This window comes from Manduca sexta, chromosome 28 (genome assembly GCF_014839805.1).
Source record: "Manduca sexta isolate Smith_Timp_Sample1 chromosome 28, JHU_Msex_v1.0, whole genome shotgun sequence".
NCBI lineage: Eukaryota > Metazoa > Arthropoda > Insecta > Lepidoptera > Sphingidae > Manduca > Manduca sexta.
Window position 1 is genome coordinate 18,758,860 of NC_051142.1, and position 23,005 is coordinate 18,781,864.

Sequence of the window (23,005 nt, forward strand, 5' to 3'; positions counted from 1 at the left end):
GTCTATTAGTTGTCGATGTAGGTTTGTTTAACATTTCCTAATTAAATATAATATTTTTGTATATATTATAAATAGTAAATCGTTATTCACCGTAAATCATAGACAATTTGTTATGATTCATTCATTCATCCATTCTAGTCCTGTCCTTTTCCCACATTATTTATATTTCGATGTCCGCTGGTACGGTTGTGTTTATGAATATAAAAAATGATTTTTTAAATGAAATGTAAGCGTTCTTGAGGAAATATTTAAGAAATTAAGCCGCAGAAATGTCTCTTAGCGCAATTGCCGAAGAATATTTTCGTTCAATGAATCCGCTTGCTTCAAAAATACACGACGATATTGTAGAAGCAAAAAATTCGTATGAAACTATCTGGGAAACGCTTACGGAAAAGGAAAAAGTAAGTAAATATTTCGTAATTAATGTTTTCACTTAATAAACGATAATCCGTTATTATGTTAATTGCTACCAATTCCACACGCATGATCGTAATGATCATTGAATCGTAGAATTAAGAAAAAAGTTTCATTTAAAAAAGGAACACCTATTCATGGATAGAATAAGTTGTTTGAATTATTTTATTTGTTTTATTTATACATACTATAAATAATTAATAATTAGGGTGTTTGGTTAGTAATTATTATAATTTATAATTGTAGTATGATATTAGTTATCATTATTAACCCTCGAACGTACCACCATAATTATAAATCATAATACCTATCTGTAAAAAAAGTTTCTATCAGGAATCAAACCCATAACTCCACAAAAACACTACTGTCTTACATATATTAATTTCTTTGTCCTAGATATATTTGGTACCGAACCCAGTCTTTAAATACACTATTTTATCTAAGTAAAGATAAGTAAATCTTGTTATGTTATGCATTTCCCTATGCTTAGAATACATGTGCAACATGGTTGCACATAGGTATTCTTATTTCAAAATTACTGCAAGAAACACACAGACTTGTTGCTCCACTAAGAAGATACATTAATATTATTGTTATTAGGAAGCTTTGGTCCAAAACCTTTAATGATATTATTTAATTAATGAGATATGAATAAGTTTTAGAACTCGCATACATTAATATTTCTGGATATGGATGTATTAAGCTGTAAGTTGTCAGAGTAATTTTATTAAGTGGAAGATTAACAGTAGTGACTCATTAGTTAAGACTCATTCCATTAGTCTAGTGACACAAATAACATGGTTTATTTAAAGTAATAACCAGATATTTCCTTAATTCTGATAAAATATAAGTAAAGCATATGTTTGAATATCATGTTGACTGCACATTAGTTAAATGATTAACTAATAAGTTATTAGTTACATATGCAAATAATGATATCAGATGTGTATAAAATATTCTATAAGTCAACTATTTTTTTTTTAAGTACTTTCACTTGCCTAAAAAGTATCTATAACCAGTTGTTAAAAATAAAAAAAAAATGTTTATCATCATTATCACACACTTTTTTTAAAATCTGATGCAACACACATGTAAATTTTGTATTTACTTGCCTGAATAAAAAAAAATCATAAATGTACAAAATGATCTAAGTGTAACATGAACCATTTCATAATTACAGGTTGAAATAATCAACGAAACCCTCATCAAACCGGAGATATCCCTAAAATATGCTCTCTTAGACACTCTAGACTTTGACATCAACGACCCACCAGTCCGTAAAGATGACTTGATGTCATTTTTCGGCAGAGACCACGGACAGAAAGTAATTCAAGACGAAAACACATCATACAGAGATGAACACTCCGCTCCATTTTTGTATCAAACAAAAAGCCAGCTTAACTTGTGTGCGTTGAGCGAGTGCAGGGCTCCGAAGGAAGAAAAACCGACATCTCCCCCACCAGTCTTATCTGAGCTTGCCTTGTCCCACTCCAAAGTTGTATCGGAGCTCAAGAATGCTCTAAAAAGCCATGACGTTCTCCGTAACTACAGTGAAGAGCGGCAGGTCACCTCCCCAGGGTTTATAAGCAAGTTTATAGGTAATTTCAAAGCAAAAGATGATGAGAGGGAGTGCTTGGTCTCGAGCCACCAGACACAAATAGTTGCTTCATCAGAGAACTTCTTTAGAACTAACTTCAAAAGTCCTCAGAATGATAAGAAGGATTACAGAAGTAGTGTCGTGAAATCTAGCAGTGGTAAGTATATATTTATTTGGTATGGTTTTTCAATGTGAGAAGTGTGTGAAGGTATTTTTGCGATAAGCCACCACTTGGTTGCGTCTCTGCTTAGATGTAATTTGGTTATTAACTAAAACATTTGAGTCACACTTATGCATACACAATGATATGATTCATGGCATACCTGCATGTTTTATCATTGTTTACTAAGGATTGAACATGGATTTGCCCTGTTAGTAACCAATATGGACACTTTTAATCAATATCTTTGTTTATTTGCCTTTGGGCTATTTTAATGTAGTGTTGGCGTGGCAATATTTTTTTTCAAACATATAGAATGGTTTTGACTTTACGCCCGCCCGCATGCTAGATTTCTGTTCCTTTAGGAGGGGGGGGGGGGGGGTACAAACATTCACGCCTTTAACCTCAACAGGAGTAGTCAGAGACGCAACTAATGATTAGTGATTCACTTATACTTATTAGTCACTAATAGTGAATCCACTTTCCACCCTATGTATTTCATACCATGATGTGACTGGGCTGATACTGAACAGAAAATCCAATATGACTGCTATTCTGGAAATCCTAGACCCGAGGCAACCGGAGGACGTTTTACAAACCCTAAGTCTTATCATAAGCTACAATTCATGATCGTTGATGTCTCATCTTCTCCCAATGACCGTCTTAAGACGAGGTTCCTAACTGGTTAGTCGGTTACAAGTGCCTAAAGCACTCACCCGAAAGTCCGGTGTGTTTGTATAAGCCGGTCCTGCCAAGCTAACAAACATAGAGTTAGATTTAAAAAAAAAGCTACAATATTCTTAATAATATTTATTACTAATTACAGATCTCTCTGAAGAAAACCGCGGTCTTCTCTCGTCAAGTCAAGCGTCATCTGGTACCGATTTCCAGTCTACTGAAACACTGACCGAATCCACGTCGGCCGTGCCAAAAACTGGCTATGATTTCTTAGATAATTGGTAATTTATTTTCTACTACTAAGAATACAGGGTGTTGCATAAAGGAGGTATTATATTTACACCAAATTCAGGTGGTTTATTGTTCAATAGCAAACAATAGACGAAGATCTAATTTTAAAAGTGGGGTCTTAATGCCGGGTCAGTATAAGACAGAAAAAACATATTGTAATTAACACTACTATATTTAATTTCAAAATATTTGCAAATAAATTACGGAACCAATTTTTGATCATGAGTGGATGTAATAGGAAATTTTTCGTATTCTTGCAAGTCTAAATTATACCTCCTTATTGAACACCCTGTATCTATGGATAAAAGAATAACCTACTGGCAATTGTGAATCTATTATTTAGTGGTATGTTATCTTTGAATTGTCTTGTTTTTAAACCAATATTGTTTAACACTGGCTAACTCATGGTGTAATTTTTACAGTTGCTAGGGGGTAATTTTTGTCAATGTCAAAAGTATTTAGTTAATCCATATACTTGGCTATAGTTTATAGTATGAATCCTGTAGATTTATCTCTTGGATCAAAGAGTCAGTCCACGATATAATAAACAGCTAGTATTTTGATTTAACACGCTAGCTTCCTAGAAGTATACAGAGAGGTAAGTAGAAGTAACTTACATTTCAAAACGTATATTTTCGATCCACATTGTGTCCCTTTTAATGGTGAGTCTGTCTGACTAGAAATCTTCTCCTTCCATAGAGGAACGCAACCATCTGTTCGTCTACAGTAGCAGCAACCTATATGTTGTTACAAATATTTAATATTAAGTATGATCATGTTTATTTTTCAATTTGAAAAATTCGCATATGATAACGATCTTAAGGTCCGCATCTTAAGCACGTAGTCATGAGATCCGATATTATTTTATGGTTGGACTGATATATCTTGTAGGATCCATTTAATGTAGTTTGCATCTTTCATATATAATTTTATAATCAAAGAACGGAATTACTGCTTTTAAGTATTCGAAACCGTGATGTGCGAGGCACTATTGTGTACTCATAACATGTAATGGTGTATTTTTAAGTGATGGAATCTCATAATTTAAGTCCTTTACAATGTGAACATAGAAGCTTTTCGATGAATTGATCAAAATAGTTCATATTATCCCACATTGATATTCAATATGCCACATAAAATATCTGAGTATGTTACAACTTACTTTCTCAATATTTTGTCCCTCAAGCGCAACGATTTTTTTTATCAAGAATTATTAATTATAAAAGAAATACAGCATGTTCCATTTCTAACACAGTAAAGATTTATTTTTCCCATTTTATACGTCGAAAAAATAAGTAATCTCATTAAATGTTTTTATAGAATACTCGTAGATTGGTCTCTAGACTTGTAACATATCATAAAAGTAAATAATAATAGAAACACAGAACAAAGAAAAATCTTTATTTTGAATTGCTTTTTGATCACATCAATAATGTAACAAAATAGTTTGATTAATCTGAATTAACAAAACTGTTGCATGCATAACCTGACAATGTATATACATTTTAAACTATAGACATAAGAACATCTGATAAACAATAATTTTTACAATATTAAATCCTTAGAGATAAAGTTTTTGGACCCTATTTTCTATAATTTGTAGGATCCAAATTGTAGCCAGAGGACAATGGGAAAGATGACTATGTATTGTTTAATTCATATAAGCGATGCTTTAATAACTACAGCAAAATCTACGTGAATATGTAAATAAAACTGTTGTCATCTCGTTTTCAATCTAAGATCCTAATCTCAATCTTCAATCCGATTCCTCGAATGAACCAATCGAAATAACTCATTTGTAAGCATGTCAAAATAAATTGTTCTGATTGATCCATTTTTTACATAGATCGAAAAAAAGATTGGGATCGTTTGGAAATGGTGGTTATCCATGCTTTGTCTATTTACATCTTAAACTAAATGTTAACAATTTTTTGTGATGATTTCTTTAATGTAGTATTATTATCTTATGCAGTATATTTTATGTAATATTTGAAAATTATTGACTGATGTAATTTTAATTGGTATATCCTATGATTCTTTTGCATGTAATACCCGATTTTATTTAAAACTTTTTATAAATACTATATCTCGCTACACATGAACAAATCAATAAAAAAGCCGAATCGCGCACAACGTCGCATATTACATTTTAAGGTGCGTTTGTAATTTGCATAACGCCTCTATTAGGCAACAAAATATACTAAGTACAAAACAAGTTATATGGGCGAATGGTAAAAAAATAATTGCGCGCTGTAGTTTGCGCAAAAACTCCCACTTAAGACTGATGCCTAGGACGATTTCGGTTATGTGTAAAGCGTGTGTGTTGATGAAAATTTGGATTGGAAATTCGATTCCTGATCAGTTCTTTCCGTTGTGATGCTGCGGTATTTTTGAAACTGTTTGTCTGACAAAGACGTCTGCATTTATTTTACCCTTTGTAACTTATTTACATATTGTATAACGCTAATATATTGTAGAAAAATTGGTGTATTTTATTTATTTATAAATAAAAACATTTAACAAGACCCACATACCCCATTGACACATAAACTGTGTGTTGTGTAAGCGATAAGAAGACAATATTTTTTTTTTATTAGTTTTGACATAAATATACCGTTTTATTGCACACAAAAAAAATACAACCGTGGACTGCATTTAACTTGTTGACAAATGAGGCAGTAATTGTTATTTCGTATGTTAGATACTTTGAGAAAGAGTGGACGCGTAGTGGGATAATTTTATTATCTCTTCAAATTTTTTTTTTTGTTAAGATTTTTTGTAACTTTGGGTTTTGTATAATTTATTGTTCGGGGAAAAGTATTGACCCTCACAAGTATTAGAACACCCATTACTCACAAATGATAAAAAGACTTATGGTGACATTTTAAGTAATATCTTCATTTACTGACAGTATTGTGGAACTATATTTATAATCTATTTGGCATAGTTCTTGCTGCTTTCGAACCAAATGACAAAAGTGCGAATTTGCGTGGGTCGCAAGGTGACCACGTAGTCCGGTTCTGTGGGATCTGGTTCTTCCGAATTCGGTTCCGGATGGTCTTCTTGGAGCGTCCTTTGAAAGAATATATTTAGTTACCAAGGGCTTGTTAATGCGAGAAATAAAAATTATATATTAAAAAATATTTGCCCTGTATTTTGGGAACAGAAGGCGGTTAATGAATTCTACAAATTGAAAAATTGAACGAATTATTTCTTATATCATACCTTATCTCACAGCTACACTTTTAAGGGATTAGGCAGAGATGCAAAATGTATATTGCAACCATGGTCTCAATCCAATCACCTTGTTGCCGTCCATTGCTGAACGTAGGCTTCCCCAAGTGAGTGCCAACTATTCCCGTCTTGAGCAGCTCGCATTCGTCCGCTACCGTAACGAATGGATGCTGGCTAAGTGCTAAGTGGATAAGTCGTCGGTCCGTCATGCAGCAGAACCCTGAACCATACATACATACATACCTTTTTACCCTAGTTCTTTTATTCTCTCTATATTCTGTGAGCGTATCTTCTACATCTGAATATTCGTCTTCTTTAGAAGACTTCTTTATTCTTTTCCCTCTTGTTATTAGGTAGGATTTGGTAACGGCTTCTGAAAGTCACCGTTTATTAGGGAAGCTTCAAGGGTTGAGGATATTATTTTTAATCGTAATTCGGTTACATAAAAAAGAAACAAACCTCTCATCTGATACTCTTCGGTATCCTCTCCTCTTCTTCTATCACTTCTATGACCATCTCCAATAAAGTATTTTCTCCCACTCTCGGCTATAAAGTACTGCTTCTCCCCTCTCCCTTTGGCTTTCCTATGTCTCTTATTCTTTCTAGTAGTGACATCATCATAATCGTTCATAACTCGAGTCTTCTTCTTTCTTCTTGGCTTTTCTTCTTCTTCCGAGCTTCTTATGAAGGGTTTAAAGGAATTCCTTCGGGGTTTCACTTTGTAGTACATTTCATATATTGATTTTGTGACGCCATCGTCTGAGTCGTCATAGATGAAATCTAAAATTAAAGTTATTAAACATATTAAAATTGGAACTGAAGGGCTGGTTGTATTATAAAATTTTACTAGTACAAACTAGTGGTGTGCTTTTGAAACATATTGCCTAGTATATTTGCTTTCTTTTAATCAAAATAAGATATCTTGCACACTCGCATTCCAGTTGGTAACCGGATATTGAGATCTTTTATTATGTTGTGGGACTATGGATTTTGCGTAATTTAAAAAATTAAACGAAAAGGCAGTCCGCCTTAAACTCATTTAAAATTCATTATTTTCCCGGGTGGTGGCAGTGATTTGTAGTAATATAAAAATGAACAAAAATTATCATAACAAGAACCAGTATACCTTCGTAAGAGCCCATTTTTAGCCTCCCGTTTTTGGACACGTGAGATCTCTTCTTCAAATTAGTCGACAGGTCTTCTTCCGAAGAAGTAACTTCCGAAGTCCAGTCGTCAGAATGTCTTGGCTTCTTACTTAGAAAACTTAGCGTCGGTAATTTCAGAGTTACTGCTAAATTTGCCAATTGTGTTTTAACTGATGCATTCTTAAATACATTTCTTTCTTTAGTAGTGTTAAGTATGTAATTAGGTGTATATTTTGTATCGTTAATAATATTGTCTAATATATTTATAGTTGAATTTACAGATCTTTTTCGTCTCAGGAAAGGATCGTAGTTGGTTTTAAATCTAGACTTTTCGTGATACTTTGGTCTCGAGAATTTGTCTCTCGTATATCTAGGTTCTTCATAAGAATCTGTAAAAATGATATAAATCTTAAAAAAAGTCACACTATTCAATTTCTATATTATGCTTAATGTTTATTGTTTGCCTAAACGTGCTAAATGTACGGGACAGGCATAAAATTGGCTAGAATTTATTTTCTTCTTCTTACCAGATTCTTTAACATCAACTTGTTTAACTGGTTTATCCTCAGTGTCTTCAACATCTTCAGGCAGGATACCGTCCTCAGAACCGTTGTATACGTATCTGTATCAAACGTATTAGTGAAAATATATCGACTGCCTTGACGACGTAGTTCTATTGCGTGCTTTAACTAGTAATTTTTATTATACCTGGTACTCCAGTCCATTTGCCTGGCGTCGTCTAGCCACTGATTGGCGGCTAGCGTGGTCTCTCGCACCATCCTGATCTCCATCTGCAGGAATATCTTCCTCAGCTCTACTGTGATGTGCGAAGGTTTTGTAAAGTCCTCGGCGGCATCGGCCTTTTCTGTATATCACGGAAGTACCTTAGTAATCTTTATAATAAATGCTTTAACCAACCCCACACAAAAGATTAGATTGATGATGATGATATTTATGATAATCATGATGTTAAAAATATCTATATTAATAAATAACCTCTATTGGTAGTCTCCAGGGTGTTTTCCAAACGGAGTAGTACGGAACCTCCTTTCCACGGCTCCAATGTTAGAACGTGGATGTGACGCGGCAGACCGTGGAGTTTCAAAGCTGAAAACTGGAGTGGAATTCTCATTATATAGCTGGGTGGTTTACTGTTTATAACATAAGCCAAGTGCACTTATTAGAGAACTATAAGATTTGCGATCTACCCAGAGATATGAATTAGGATCGTTTACTTATTCCTGTTGTATTTCAAGAAAGTCTAACAGGAATGTGTTTGCCCTTTTTTTCTTTCTAAAACAAAGTCATACTGTACCCGCTTATTTCTAACATTCTGCCACTTCCTCCTGCTGATCTTCTCTCCTGAAGTGAAGAACAGCCATGGCTCCATTTGCCATCGCCTCGCTGCCTGGGCAGCTCGCTCGGAAAATGTTAGGTCATCCACTAAAAAAAAATTAGAACGTGTTGTATAGAAGATTCGATAAAAAGAAAGTAAGGTAAGAACGGGAATCTGCAATTTATTAGGCACGTTATCGTCATTCTAAGGCGGCATAGGACTTGGGCAATTTGGGCAGTACTCCATAAGCTCACGTCTACAATAAAGCCTATGAATTTTATCCAGTGTATAATTAATCATTTTTCTACTTCCTTTTCAGTCTTTAAAAATTCACTGCTGAACTTTTCCTCTAGATATCCTGACCGATCTGTTAGAAGCAGTTTGTATCCAGTGGGTTCCTGCTATCTCTATGAGATCGTCTGTCCCACTTGTAGGAAGACGTCCAACGCTGCGCCTGTACGTGGTCCCCAATCGAAAACATTTCGCCGCTTTTCTCCACATAAATCCAAAACTGAGTCACTTTAGCAATGACATCTTACCTTCTTGTTTAAAATTTCCAAAAATAATCCTGTGTTTTCCTTTCACAACTAATGGTATATTAAACTCTTCTTCGTTCAATGATTCTTCTAACCCAAAGCCGTCGTCTGTAAGTAATCTACGGTGGATCTGAAAAAAAGTGATTTTTAATGAGATATTTTCAAAGTCCGTCATCATCTCTTCTTTGCTCAGTGGGTGGGAGCATTGGGTGCAATTTGTTAATCGGGCCAAGGAGAGTATTTTAGTGTCATTCTCCAGCCATTTGCGTTTATAACGTGTATCAGCCATTTAGATAGGTATAGTGGATCGGTGCTAGAAAAATTACACTTGAAGTATCTCTGCTGTCGCATTTGATCGGTCCGTGGGATTGCTTGAGTCTCAATATTTTTTTTCTGCCTTCTTTATCTCAAAAGTAACCAACGCAGACACTATGCCTTTAAAAATTAAGCAACTTTATCGTTTCTTTAGTGCAATAAAGAAACTGACCATCAACTCGATTTCCCCCTCATTATAAGAAGTGCCTCCTTGAGTCCTATCGGTCAGTACGCACATCTCCACACTGCTGTTGGCAGAATGGATGCAGATGCGTGACGTCACAGGATAGTAGCATGCTGGCAGTGGCTTTTTCTGATGATCTAGAAATAACATGAACATAATATGAATTAGGTACAAATACTATGCCGGTAAGTATATCTTTCCGTTGTATAAATAAGTCATAAGTAGGGATAACGTGGTTCTATGTCTTGACACTGCTAGGAAGTATTAAAGAAGAAAATACGTACTAGCGGTATGGTTCCAGCAAGTTCTCTTCATCATCTGGCGCGAGTTTGAGTCGGTGAAGAATTCTCCGTGGTTCGTTATATTTGTGGTGAAGATACTAACCACTTCTTTGCCCAGATCATTTCTAAAAATTATACAATTAATATTTTATGTGCTAAGCTAATTTTGTTTTTTAGCGAATAGAAAGTGAAGAGGTGATACTCGTCAATTGTCTGACAGGTTCTACATGGACTTTTTCATACCTGTACCGAGCTTTGCCGCCTCTAAGTAAGGATTTCAGTAAGCCAGCCTGACCCCTTGTGTAATTCTGGGTAACATGAAGACAAGAGTAGATAATAAGCATTTTACCCAAACGGTACTGGTCCTATCAGCCACTCCAGCTCGACGAATTCTTCGCCTCGGTACAGCCTTATGATCTGGGTTAACCAGTCATTGAACCTCTGCCTGATCTCCTTGACCAAAGGCCCGCGGACTGTCGTGTAGGATACTCGGTCTGTCACCTGGGTAGATATGTTGGGGATAATTTTTGGAAGGCAAGTGAATTGTTTACAACAGACTACTAATGAGAGAAATCATTAGCACCTCAACTCCATTACTCAAGTAATGGAACAGCAGACTTGGTTGAGGTGAAAGAACTTTCGACCTTGTCAGTTCCCAATTGTAGCTGTTTTGTCCAGAGTAACACCAGTTTTATTACCGCAGTTATAATCATAATGTAAGTACCTTTATGTTCCAGCTTAAATAAAATGGTAGCCAGTGTGGAAGGAGAGGATCTTAACAGTCAATTTGGAAGCCAAAGCATGTGTACGTGCAAGCAATTTGTACCTCTCGTAATGTTACATAAATATTACTTTATAAAAATGTTACAGTTACATACAGGCTTCGGCCTCGTCTTCTCCGGTCGGAAGGTGTAGGCTCCTGACTGCATGATCTGCTGACCTTGGCTGTAGAAAAAGAAGTTCTGCGCAACCTCGACCCTGACTCCGTCTATGTGCTGGATGGAAGACAGGAGCCCTGTCGTCTTGTCCACTAACACTTTGAGGTACTGTAAGTAAAAATAATGAAGGCATGTGACAGACGGGCTTGTAAAGACTCAGGAACTCGCTAGATGCACTTGCTTCTAATAGGTTGTTCTGGAAATATTTAGGGGAAGCCTACATTTAGCAGGCCATATGATATTATGTGTTATTGGTTTAATGAAACGTATGTGAGTTTCTTGGCATTTTGTATCTGATTTGGCAGTGGGTTCTATAGCATAATAGGATGGAAGTAAGTCTGGGGATGCAAGAGTGTCATAATTATGTTTCTGCCTACCTCTTCGAAAATTTAAGTGACAACTTATATAATTGAATAATGAACAGCGCACGGTAGTGACACGTTGTTTCTAACTCAAGGTCTAAATGCATTACGAATATTTATGTATCACGAGCAATGGCTCGCCATGGGACAAGATACTTGCTCGTTTCATTATCTAATTAAACACATGTTAGTAATTATAATTGGTGTGGAAATACAATACCTCATTAGATATGTGTGGAGTTAGTTCTTCGTCTGCATTATTAACGGTTTCAGACACCTTTTTCTTGGCGAAGGCATTTTCCTCCTTTAAGATAGAATAGATACTTTATATGATAAAGCACACACAATACACAATTATTATTAAATTTATACAGAAACCGATTTAAAAATTAATGTCATTTTAATTATTTCTTCCTGGCTTAGAGTAGGTAAGTTAAAACATTAGACACTAAAAATGAAAAAAATGTACTTACTAGTTGATCCCTCACTGGAGTTATGTAATACGCCGTGAATCCCAGGGGTGGGATATTTTCAGCTTCGAAGAACAACTCCTGGATGGACGTGGAGCTCCGCCCTGGTAGGTTGATCATGGACGCTGGTAGGGATACTAACTGGTACTCTACTTCTTCGTCTGATGGTTACGATTTTGGATTACAATATGACGACTAAACAACTTTGTGTATAGCATATGGATGACAAACTTATACTTTATAGGTCAAAATAATAGAGTGATAGTCATCGCCTAAGAAGACCAGTTGGAAGAGCAGTAAAATTGTGGGTGGTTTAAAAATTCTGTAGGAAGAAGAATGGGAATCGGAAAGGAAAAGATTTCTGGTGCGAGAATGGAACTCGGCAGAACTATCCACTATTATAAATGATCATGATGGTCACCATTCAATCAGATAACATATTGTTTCCGTGCTACATACCATTGTAATCCCTGATGGAGTAATGCAGGGCGAATGCTGGAACCCTGACGTGGAAGTATGTTTTAGTGCTCAATGGATTGTAGACTAACAGCAGGACGGGTTCTTGCATTTCTGTAAACTGAAAAATTTGTTCATCATTCTGTTGTATGCTGCAATACTGTTTCTACTGAGAAACCACAACTAAGTATTTGTCCAGCGTTATGCAATATTACTCCCTTTCTCATCTAAATAGGTGGGGTTGCTTTAAAAAAAGTTTGCTATCAAATCAAACTGACTTACAGAGCACTGACTCATGTTGAGTTGATGGCAGATGAAGAACTGCTGGTTACTTTTTGATCTTCTGCTGCCGCCCCATGTGGGCGTCAAATAACTGAAAAAATCCAGAAATTTATTACACATTTTTTGCTCTTTGGTTTGTAATTTATTCCACTGGTGGCCTATATGGATTTCTATCGAAATTTTCACACCATTGAAATTGTGTTTTCATCTACCTTAATAGATGGGATATTTTCTTCGAGCAAGCCTCCATAGCTTCTGCCAAGATTCTTATAAAATCGTTTGTTACGTGCTGTTGGCTAGTTCCTGAAACAAAAATTATAGATACATTCTTGTCACCTATATCTATAAATTGTAAGTGGTATCTATTACATACTATGTTTTTGTTGGAAATAAATAAATAAATAAATTCTTGTCACCAAAAACTGAACACTTCTACTATGTTTCAACTAAGTAGCTTCTTGTATGATGGTTATAAAAAGTGAAAGTAGCTCAATACTTGTCCAGATAGTTTACCTGTGATAGCATCGTGGTGCAGTACCAGGCTCACAGCATGCCGCAGGAGGTGCAGTTCGTACGAATCACCCATACGAGCTAGCACTGTCAGTTGTTTTACTACCTGAAAAATATATGAGTGTTTAAAAGGGTAAGGTTTCTATTTTGCAAGAACCAGTTTGGGAAGGTAATATAGTTATGTATTTTAAGGTATCAAGCAGCAGTATGTACTCAATTACTCATTGCAACTATTTTGTACCGTGTCTTTACAGCGTCTGACGATGTGTTTATAATAACGTTGTGTTATTACCTGTAGAAATACATGCGCTCTTCTAATCAAGTACTTGAGGCTGGGTCTGGAGGTGTAGTAGCCGGTCCAGTAAGTGGTCGTGTCACTGGCGTATGGCAGGTGATCACCCTGGAATAAAATTTGAATGAACCTTGAAAATTTTATTACAGGATTTTTGTATAACGCTTGCATTGCAATAAAGTATTATGAATCGAGTAATCGCGGCATTAAAAATGACTTATAGATATAAGTTTTAACGTTACAGCGTCTTGGGTTTGATTTCCAAGTCGGCCAACTAGTACAAATTTTACATAGTTTTCAAGAATGTTGCAGAAATGGTTTTCCTTTCACGACCTGTTAGCTGCCGTTAATCCACGTTCCATCCTCACTGGAGATTCTAACCTCGAGCTCAAAGTATATTATTATCTAAGTGTTGAACATGGGAGGCACCTTTTCAGTGAACACGGCCTTATCTCTCCTTCCATATAAATAAATGGCTTTCAGATAGCACGACGGCGTGGAGTAGAATATATTGATGTCCGACAGGTTCGCCGGGTGAGTGTTCACATGGCTGCAAATATAGTTTAGTTTAATGTACACATTTAAAAGTTGGCACTTACTTACAGCTCATAAGTGTTTTCTTAAAATTAAATTTAATTGTCTTCCAATAAATTACACAGAAAGCAGCTAGGTATGTATAATATTTTGTGAGTAAAAAGATGCCTATAACACTACTTAGCAATCTATCAGACAAGGCCCTTTAAAGTTTAGTTTTTTCGGAGCCGGATAAATATACAAACTTGAAGGGATTCAGCAGAATACCACTATAATCTTGAACCACCATGTCTATTTCATTCCTAGTCCTACACTTACTTGATTAACTTGTCGATGTTGACGAACCAGTTGGCAGCACTCTGATACGTGAAGTCTCCCCCCATAGTCACCATGATGTTATCATGATCGTAGTACTTCGCCTGCCTTTCTATTTGGGCTATAAAGTCATTCACCTGCAAAACAATGGCTACTATATTCTTTTGTCGAATTTGTACCTATAAATTTTAATGTGCTAGGTCACCCCCACGACTGTTCTTTGCTCATCAGTTGTACCATTTACAGTACCTTTGCTTCCTCTTCACCAATTTATGCTATAAGTATTGGAATGAAATATTTACCCGTTTATCAGCATTGTATACTTTAGAATCAGGATCGTCCACAATCGGTTCGTCATTGCACAGGAAGTCGAAGCAGAATCCTTCGGGAGCGTTGTACAGGTTAAAAAGTGTGTGCGACATTATGTCCGACATTTTTCCTGCAAACAAAAACCTTGAAAATTTAAAGAAGGGTAAAAGATCTCAAAGGCTTTCAACATTATATGTATTTTTTTAAATCTATAATACATAGCGATTGAGCGTTAGATTGGTTTTTTATCATGAGAAGGTATACACATGGCGAAAAGTGGGTGTACTTGTTGCGCCTTTGCCCTTCTGGAGATGAAAGGTGGGACTGTCTGATTGTGTGTACACAACTACGTTTGCTATACCATTAGGTGATCTGTGTTCGTATTCGGCAAGCAAAAAAGTGAAAGTAAATTTTTCAGGCTATGGTTTATTAGGAAATTTATGAAAGCTTTCCAATTTGTTTTTTTGATTATAATTGCTTTTTTACCCAGCACGTCACTTCCTCGCCACATGAACTCCATTCTATCTTCCTCTATCATTGTCTCCCTTTCTCTATAGTCCACGCGACCTGCAAACAAAGTCATTTATATCGTTCTTTTTGTTTCTTTTCACCACGTTCCATGAAAACATTCACTTGTCGATTCCACATCAATATGTTGTTTATAAAGTAAACTGACGGATAAGCGGCCTGTCTGACAGTAAGCGGCTGCTAAGGAGTTGTTGGCATTCTATATCCTTACAGCAAACTTTTTTTTATCCAACCACGACAAAGTGATACCACTGCACCTGATGGTAAGTGGAGTGTCTAACTCACCAATAAAGAGTCCGTCGTACCCCATCTGTGCTAGCAGAGACGCCTGTTCTCTGGAGTGGCCGTATGTGTCTATCTGCCACGCTGCTTTAGGCTTGCCACAGGGGCCTAGGGTGTCGTTTAGTTTCCTGTAATATTGATATTATACTGATAAGAATATTTACTCTGATAGTTATAGAATAAACTTACTAAATATTACTCGCGGTTCCGCCTGCATGGAAATGTTTTCTCAGCACAATGTCCGATTGTTAATTTTTCGGGTAAAACGTATCCTACTATTCATCCAGAATTTTATTTTAAATCCTAACCTCAATCCTTTCATAGGATTTACCCTAGTTTCTCGAGATTGTCTCCAAACTTTCATTTGTAGCCTAGCTCCACTAACCTGAGTCCCCAAGTGTACTGGTCGATGATCTGCAGGTAGTCAGGAGTGGCCTCGTCGTTGTGCACCCAGCCGCCGCCAGCGAACTCGATCCGGCCCTCCTGCACGAGGGTCCTGAAGGTGGCGCGCGTGGTGGGCCTCTGTTCCTTCCACCAGCGCCAGAAATATCCCGTTTCGGAGAACGTAAATCTGGGTTAAAAATAGAGCATAGAGAAAGGGAGTAGCGCCGTATGGAGGTAAGTGAATGAAACTTGGCAATGAATCGCGTCAAAAATAATTTACCCATTTCAAAGTATAGCGGATGACTCAGTGCTCGGACAAAGAGATAAAGAAAAAAAAAGTTGCTTTAGGCCTTGCTGGCATGTAAATATTATGAGATTGATTTTTTTCAAAGAATTACTCAATAACGTGCAAATGAGGCTAGGCAGAGGCTACGTTTTTGTAAACACGGACAGATATAGCAATTTCAATTATTAATAAATGGGCACTTACTTTCTTCGTTTATCGTGTAGCAGCTCTGATAGCACTGAATGATAAACAAGTTGGACGTTTGCAGAGCTTGTCGACGTTTTAGCTGCAATAATACGTAAAAGTAAAATGATATGTAAAACTGAACAAAATCCTTGTTTTCACATCCGTAACAGGCCGTGGCACTAAATTATCAATGCATGCATCTTTTCGAGTGTAAATTTCGTCCTCAACGTGCATGTATTAAGACATATTTTCGGATACTCACTGCCATAATAGTACTCGTCGAAGGTCTTCACCCAGCCGGCGTCCATGTGCGAGTGGGAGATCAGGTGCACGTTCAGAGCCCCGTCTCGCGTTTGAGGACATTGCTGCAATAAAGGTTATTTTATCTTAACAGATTTGTAACTACACAGGATAGTTGTATCCGGGTATAGCGACCACTGTACGTAAAGTTAAATCCGCCACGCAGGTCTGTGAGTTCCTCCCTTGAAGTAATTCTTGTGCGCTCGGTCTTCACACCGAATGCACGCCCATCATTCCCCCTCTCTTCCTTTCCCATTCTCCATCGGACCCTTTCAGTCCCTCAGTTACGGGATTCCAGTATGCTGTTCCCAAGTTTTCCACGGTATTGAAAGTAGGAACACCTACTTTTAAAAAAAGTGTGTGATAAAGTACGAGTTCCAGGATTAGCGTATGACAACTGGCGAGGGATCATCTCTCGTCAGTCTACTATCTATCTAGACCCCACTCCACTTACCAACGGATGCAGTATGATCACATTTCGATGATCAATTAAAAAATAATGACGTGTTTACTATATCACTTTCATTATAATTAAATGATAGACTTTTGAGCAGATTATATTTCATTACATTACAGAGAATCGAACGTATCCTAATTCCTAACAGCTGTTTTCAATAGACGAACCCAATCTCAATCTTCAATCCGATTTCTAGAATGAACCAATCATAACAACCCATTTGTAAGGATAGTAAATAACTTTGTTCTAATTGGTCCATTTTTGAGATAGATCGAAAAAGCGATTGAGTTCGTTTATACAAAATGGCGGTAAGTAAAGTTCGTACCTTGTACCCACATTCAATTTTCGCTTTGGCAGCCACTATACATTTTATATAAGCTAAATATAACAACAATAATTTTAACATACTTAACTATTATAATATATTTTTGTATTTACATCATTTAAATATATATTTTAATTATTCGATATTCCTATCACAATTATCTTATTTTACGAGCTTTATGAAAGCACTATAATGTACTGAAATAACCGAAAGTCATGTGAATAATGAAAAGTGTAATCAGCAAGAAATCGTGTAATACTGCCTATGTTTATTGTAAAGCGTTGTTCACAATGGTAGGCGGGTATTGAGTAACTTCATTTTGTATTAAAATGAAATATTACATACTAAAATACTCGCAAAAAAAATTTGTGTAAGTGTTCGCTCTACTCCAGTCGCATTCTTAGTCTTAACTTACCAATTGGCCTATCTGTAGTGAAAAACAACACAGTCAAATTGTACCATACATATACCATAATAATCTTTAAATCAGAATTTCAGAACTAGTCTACTATTCACTTCAGTGGATTTTTTCTACTTTATCTACAATAAACTAAACCTTTTGAAGTTTATTTTAGTGAAGAAAAAAGATTCTCGAGACGGTCACAACTTTAAAAGTTATTTGAAAAGTAGTAGAATAAATATAGAATTATATTTTAGCCATTATGAAACTGGCTTTAGTTTCCCCGACCCGCCGACGGAATAGAAAACATTCTCATTTTCATACCAACACGGCTGCCATGACTTATGTTACGCACAAACAGACTCATAAAATCATTATGTGAGGTATGAACTTATACATACTTATAAATTATTATTGTTTTTACGTAGCAATTGCATCATGAAAACTACATAAAGTATGGCCCGAATTGGAAATTCAATTCACGGAATTAAGCCCACAACCATAACTGTTGCGTACTAGTCATTGATTTTTTAGATCAGCACGGCAAAGTACCCCAGTATACTTGATGATAAGTGGAATGGGGTCTAGATAGAGTGTCAAGAGATCATTATACTTCGCCAGTGGACACTGTCAGCTTATTTGTATGATATGCATCGGCTGATCCCCAAAGGCGATAAACTTACGGGTGCCACTATGGCGGGTTTTAGATCGTCTGTATGGTGGTCGCTATTAAAGCGAATAGGGATATCCTACAAACAATCATCAATTAGGTAAACCTGCCATATGAAACTCTAGATCAGTGAAAATAAAATAGCAAATATTATAATATATTAATATTAATAACTGCTTACACAAAATTAATATTTTGTGGGTACAAGACAAGTCTCTAACACGTATACGAATGTATATTTGGGTACGTACCACCGGTACTACTTCTGCCGCTAAACTGCATTGTGCAAACTGTTGTATTCTGGTTTGAAGTACACTGTGCCCAGGTTAGTAACTAATCATTATAAGACTTAACAAGGGCAGTACAAAGCCATGAGACATACTTTTTAATTCAGCTCCATTAGAATTGGGCATAAAACACGACACGAACGTCCATGTCGTTCGATTGTGATTGGTCGAGACAGACACGTGACTCACGCGTTGGTTCCTTGACCAATCACAATCATTTCAAACTGACGACATAAAGGTTCGTGTCGTTTATACCGCATTGTAAGGGCGCTGGATAGTGTTGCTACTATTTATGGGTAGTCGTGAGGCTTAACATAAAGTGAGCTGTTTGCTTATTTCGTCAATCAATTGTTACAATTACTGTCTAGGACTCTAGGTTAAATGCGTCACAATGCATGTTTAATTGACTAGGTCGCAAACTACTTTAAATATTTCGAACTGTAAGGTTACACATTAAGTTGTAATTAATGTATGTATTATTCATTTAGATATAGTGCAGGAAGTTTTATAATGACAGATTTTTTTTAGAAATACTGTTATGATATAATAAAGGTTAAGTGTATTATGCCGTAGGCAGCGTAAATTTTGTTACTCGAATTATTATTTTGCTAAACAAAGAAATAAATGGAGCAGTATATTATTAGTTGTTAAGAGGTATTTAAATAATACTATTTTTCGGATTTTATTGCGGTTTTTTATATTATTTTTTCCGTCTTTTGAAGACTGCAGCCTTCGTGATTCCCCCAGCGACCTAGTCCTACGTAAAAGTAGTTTAGGAACTGGAGGACGACCGATACGAAATGATCAAGTTATTCCTTTTTTTATTTGTTGTTCGCCTGATGGTAAGCAATAAGACAGCCCATATACAGTAGAAATACCATCCAACACCTTGAATTACAAAGTATTGCTTGGTATTTTTTATTTTTATATTGGCCTGTAATATTAGGTACGAAAAGTAAGATTTACAACTATAGATTACTGTATGACTAATAACACTGCATTGCGCTTGTCATACGTATAGTTTAGAAGATAAATAATTATGTTGTCTTATAATGACCACAGTATTATTAGATTCAGTATAGCAACGTTGCTAAGAAACATTTTTTATAAGGTCAACACATTTTGTGACAAAATTCGGAAGTAATTCACTTTCAATTAGAACACAAGTTATTAAGGAAGTAACTCAGGAAACGCAGTAAAATGTATTAAACACTTTAATTATTCTGGCTGCTGTTTGGTAGCGATATATTGTCCGGTCATGGCTGTATAAAAATAATTATTAAAATAACGAACCTAATGTAAAATTAAAACAAACATCACGCTCTTATCCCCGAAGAGTTAGGTAGGTACAACGCCATTAAGACTTGATAATTAGTCACTGCATCAAAATTGGTACAACCGTTTTATTGCACGATTAAAACATTATTGAGTTGTTGTTTTATTAGAGACTAACTATTGATAGCGTCATTTTTTCCTGAATAAATTTTTACAGGAGCGCATTATCGGTTTTCTTTTTCGAAATTTAATTCAAATCATTTCAACATTTTATGCGCGACGCGTTTACAAACATGTAAAAAAAATTATCTTTTTAATATCAGTAGGATAAATTGATATAGGGTTTTTCGGAGTATCAGCTGGAACCTAAAATTTGTACCCGATATGACGGTAGGCTTGCCGACAATCACATCAAGGGAGATACGTTCACACCATCTATTTCATCATACATGGCCGAATTGTGGTACCTACTGTTATTGCACATCTGCTTATCCCTCGGGGATAGAGGCGTGATGTGTGTACAGCGAAACAAGCGTCTCTTAATTAAAAAAAAAAGAAAAAATAATCAAGCACGTAGTTAAATTAGCATCCATGAAGGCCGGTCTGAACGAGCGCTAAGTTGACACTCGTTAAGGAGTAGATGTTATCGCAGCGTTAGGTGAGGTCAGGTTTGAACTGGTTTTGTTTACAAACAATGACACTGACGAGTAATGATATTTAAATAACGGTATAAGGTTATATTGGCGGTAAGTATACATCTATAGATATTCTAAAACAAAGTCCCCAAACGCTGTCTGTCTGTATGTGATCGATTTTCTCAAAATCTACTGAACGGATGTTTGTACGGTTTTTACTAAAAGATAGTGCAATTCTTGAGGAAGCTTCAGGTTAATAGTACGTTACGATTTTATGTAAATTGAATGAAATATAACGAATAACTTAGTGACACGCAGGCGAAGCCGCGGGCACAGCTAATTCTATACAAATAAATAAAATTCATTATTAAATAAACTGTGTGACAATGGAACGAATTGGATAATTTAAAAATAGTAGAGTTGCGCTATTGTATTTATTTATTGCATAGGGACCTGCTCCAATAGGTTGTTTATCACTGAGTTATAAAAATGCAAAAAAACAATGATATTTTCTATAATAAATAAGTATTTTCTTGACCCACCATCAACGAGCGCGGTCAAAATCAATCCACAGCGTGATTCAATCTTCTTCCTTCTAGATGACATTGTATTATTCAATGCTACAATCATCAATACTTAGCCTTAACGTGCAAAAACACCAGATATGTGCAGAGCGTGCAACATGGAACCGGCTTGCTCTGTTTCATAATAAACGGGTATGTTTTAACACGCGTAATTACTTCCTAGATTATGACGTATTTTAGAACTCAGGAGACGTATTCAAAGGCGGCACTGGGTTATTCTTAAAGTTCATTTCCAACAATCAAACCAAATATAGGTAAAAATAGAACTATTAAAAAACATTTGTTTGATATGCTTGGAGATGATTATATCGACTAGTTTAAGCTTGTAATTGGTTTTAGTGAACGATTGAAATCTTTGAAAACGATATTAAAAAAGGGTAGATCTGACATACTTTAACAAATCAAACGAAAAAGTATTTCGGGCGCATATGTACTAACACATTCTTAAATGAACGTGTCATCTGAAACAGATGATGTTTAAAACCAGTACGAACAAAAATACAGTTTGTAGGTATTTGTTATTTATTCGTGGTAAATACAATAGGCCCAACTGAGATTGTTTCGATTCTTCAGTTTTGTGTGCTAATGGCGAATTTATACTTTTTCAATACCTATCATTGATCTTTTATTGATTTCGGTTGTGAGGCATATTATGTATTTCCTACATTAAAAGGTCTCTAGCTTTTGAAAAGTAATAAGAAGCGGACCAAAATATTCGCATCGTACGTATTATTGCGGATATCGTAAAAATATATAAAAAGAAACAAAAAGTAAAAACTGTGGGACGATTATACGAGAAACATATTTCAAGGTTTTCGTTTTGCTTTTTGCTACAAAAAAACACATGCAAGTTTTAAACTGTATTAATAGGTAAATAAAATATTAATTTTATTATTCCTTAAAATGTGCTAAAAACACGACACGAGAGTTTCCGACATTTTGATTGGTCGAGAGACTAGCACGTGACTCACGCTTTGGTCACTCGACCAATCACAGTCTCCAAAAGTAAACGACACGGACATTCGTGTCGTATTTGTTAGGCCACTTTCTAAGGCTTTTGGATGGACTTCATGTCTATACGTACGGAAATTTAGAGCGCGAATTTTACTCGCTCTTGGCCGTTTTTTTTATACAGCCAACGACAGCGTGTTAGACAATTGACTACAACATCGCAACAATGATACGTTCGCGCGATTTATAATTAAAAGAATGCGTTAATACCACATAATGAACTATAGTGGAGCGCCTGGAGGTTTTCACCTCGGATTAGAGTTATAGTGAATGAATTAATACGATCGATGTGGGATATTGTTTTTTAAACTATAAATTGCAATGTTTACCCAAAAATTTTTTGTGCACTCCATTTTTCCATTGTTAAAAAAATATTATAAATAATTAATGTTTGACCAAATATTTTCACTTTAAACAGTATTTTTTAATTATATGTTAAATCTTACCTGAGTAGACATATAGGAACATTTTTCAAAGATACCTGTGTATAAAATAGCAGTAGGGTCTCGAACAGTAGAAAAACGTGGAAGGGAGAGCGAGAATTTCTCGGCCAGTTTAATTATAAATGAAACGTACTCTGTTGTGTACATTTAAAAAATAAGGTAATTAATTACGACTAATGAAAGAAAAAAAAATATTAGTACAAAATCTGTTTATTTAAATATATTACACTGTTGTCTACATCAAATATTTTCTTCTACTTCATCTATCTGTATAATAGGTGAAGTATTGGAACAACTATTTCCGCTGCACTGT

At 35.7% G+C, this 23,005-nt stretch overlaps 2 protein-coding genes across 3 annotated transcripts; one reads left to right on the forward strand and one right to left on the reverse strand.

Annotated features, from left to right (window-relative positions):
• The first annotated feature begins 146 nt into the window (after positions 1–146).
• Positions 147–5,623, forward strand: LOC115446405 (uncharacterized protein C1orf198). The gene is made up of 3 exons (XM_030173058.2): positions 147–401; positions 1,595–2,168; positions 2,998–5,623. The coding sequence occupies exons 1-3, from the start codon at positions 270–272 to the stop codon at positions 3,132–3,134; spliced, it is 843 nt and encodes a 280-aa protein (XP_030028918.1). The 5' UTR covers positions 147–269; the 3' UTR covers positions 3,135–5,623.
• LOC115446404 (lysosomal alpha-mannosidase) lies at positions 4,549–17,585 on the reverse strand. Of its 2 annotated transcripts, none has more exons than XM_037444859.1 (29): positions 17,388–17,585; positions 16,568–16,670; positions 16,324–16,405; positions 15,835–16,020; positions 15,453–15,577; positions 15,126–15,206; positions 14,633–14,769; positions 14,334–14,467; positions 13,911–14,031; positions 13,482–13,589; positions 13,193–13,295; positions 12,892–12,982; positions 12,680–12,770; positions 12,401–12,518; positions 11,945–12,102; positions 11,692–11,775; positions 11,050–11,217; positions 10,521–10,672; positions 10,175–10,296; positions 9,879–10,027; positions 9,395–9,521; positions 8,835–8,962; positions 8,516–8,633; positions 8,228–8,384; positions 8,047–8,141; positions 7,501–7,908; positions 6,834–7,154; positions 6,618–6,744; positions 4,549–6,213 (listed from the first exon to the last, which is right to left on the reverse strand). In XM_037444859.1, the coding sequence occupies exons 1-29, from the start codon at positions 17,466–17,468 to the stop codon at positions 6,075–6,077; spliced, it is 4,014 nt and encodes a 1,337-aa protein (XP_037300756.1). In that variant the 5' UTR covers positions 17,469–17,585; the 3' UTR covers positions 4,549–6,074. The 2 variants fall into 2 exon arrangements, with proteins under 2 accessions (XP_037300756.1, XP_030028917.1); XM_030173057.2 differs by having other exon boundaries at positions 6,618–6,747.
• Between the last annotated feature and the right edge of the window lie 5,420 nt (positions 17,586–23,005).

Bases quoted from the DNA above. Each gene is read 5' to 3' on its own strand.
- LOC115446405 (XM_030173058.2), top strand. From the start codon at position 270: ATGTCTCTTAGCGCAATTGCCGAAGAATATTTTCGTTCAATGAATCCG. The intron at 402-1,594 runs GTAAGTAAATAT...TCATAATTACAG, and splicing joins CGCTTACGGAAAAGGAAAAA to GTTGAAATAATCAACGAAAC. The intron at 2,169-2,997 runs GTAAGTATATAT...TACTAATTACAG, and splicing joins TGTCGTGAAATCTAGCAGTG to ATCTCTCTGAAGAAAACCGC.
- LOC115446404 (XM_030173057.2), bottom strand. From the start codon at position 17,468: ATGTTAAAATTATTGTTGTTATATTTAGCTTATATAAAATGTATAGTG. The intron at 13,590-13,910 runs GTGCCTCCCATG...ATTTTATTCCAG, and splicing joins AGGCCGTGTTCACTGAAAAG to GGTGATCACCTGCCATACGC. The intron at 9,522-9,878 runs GTCAGTTTCTTT...ACTTTTTTTCAG, and splicing joins AGGGGGAAATCGAGTTGATG to ATCCACCGTAGATTACTTAC.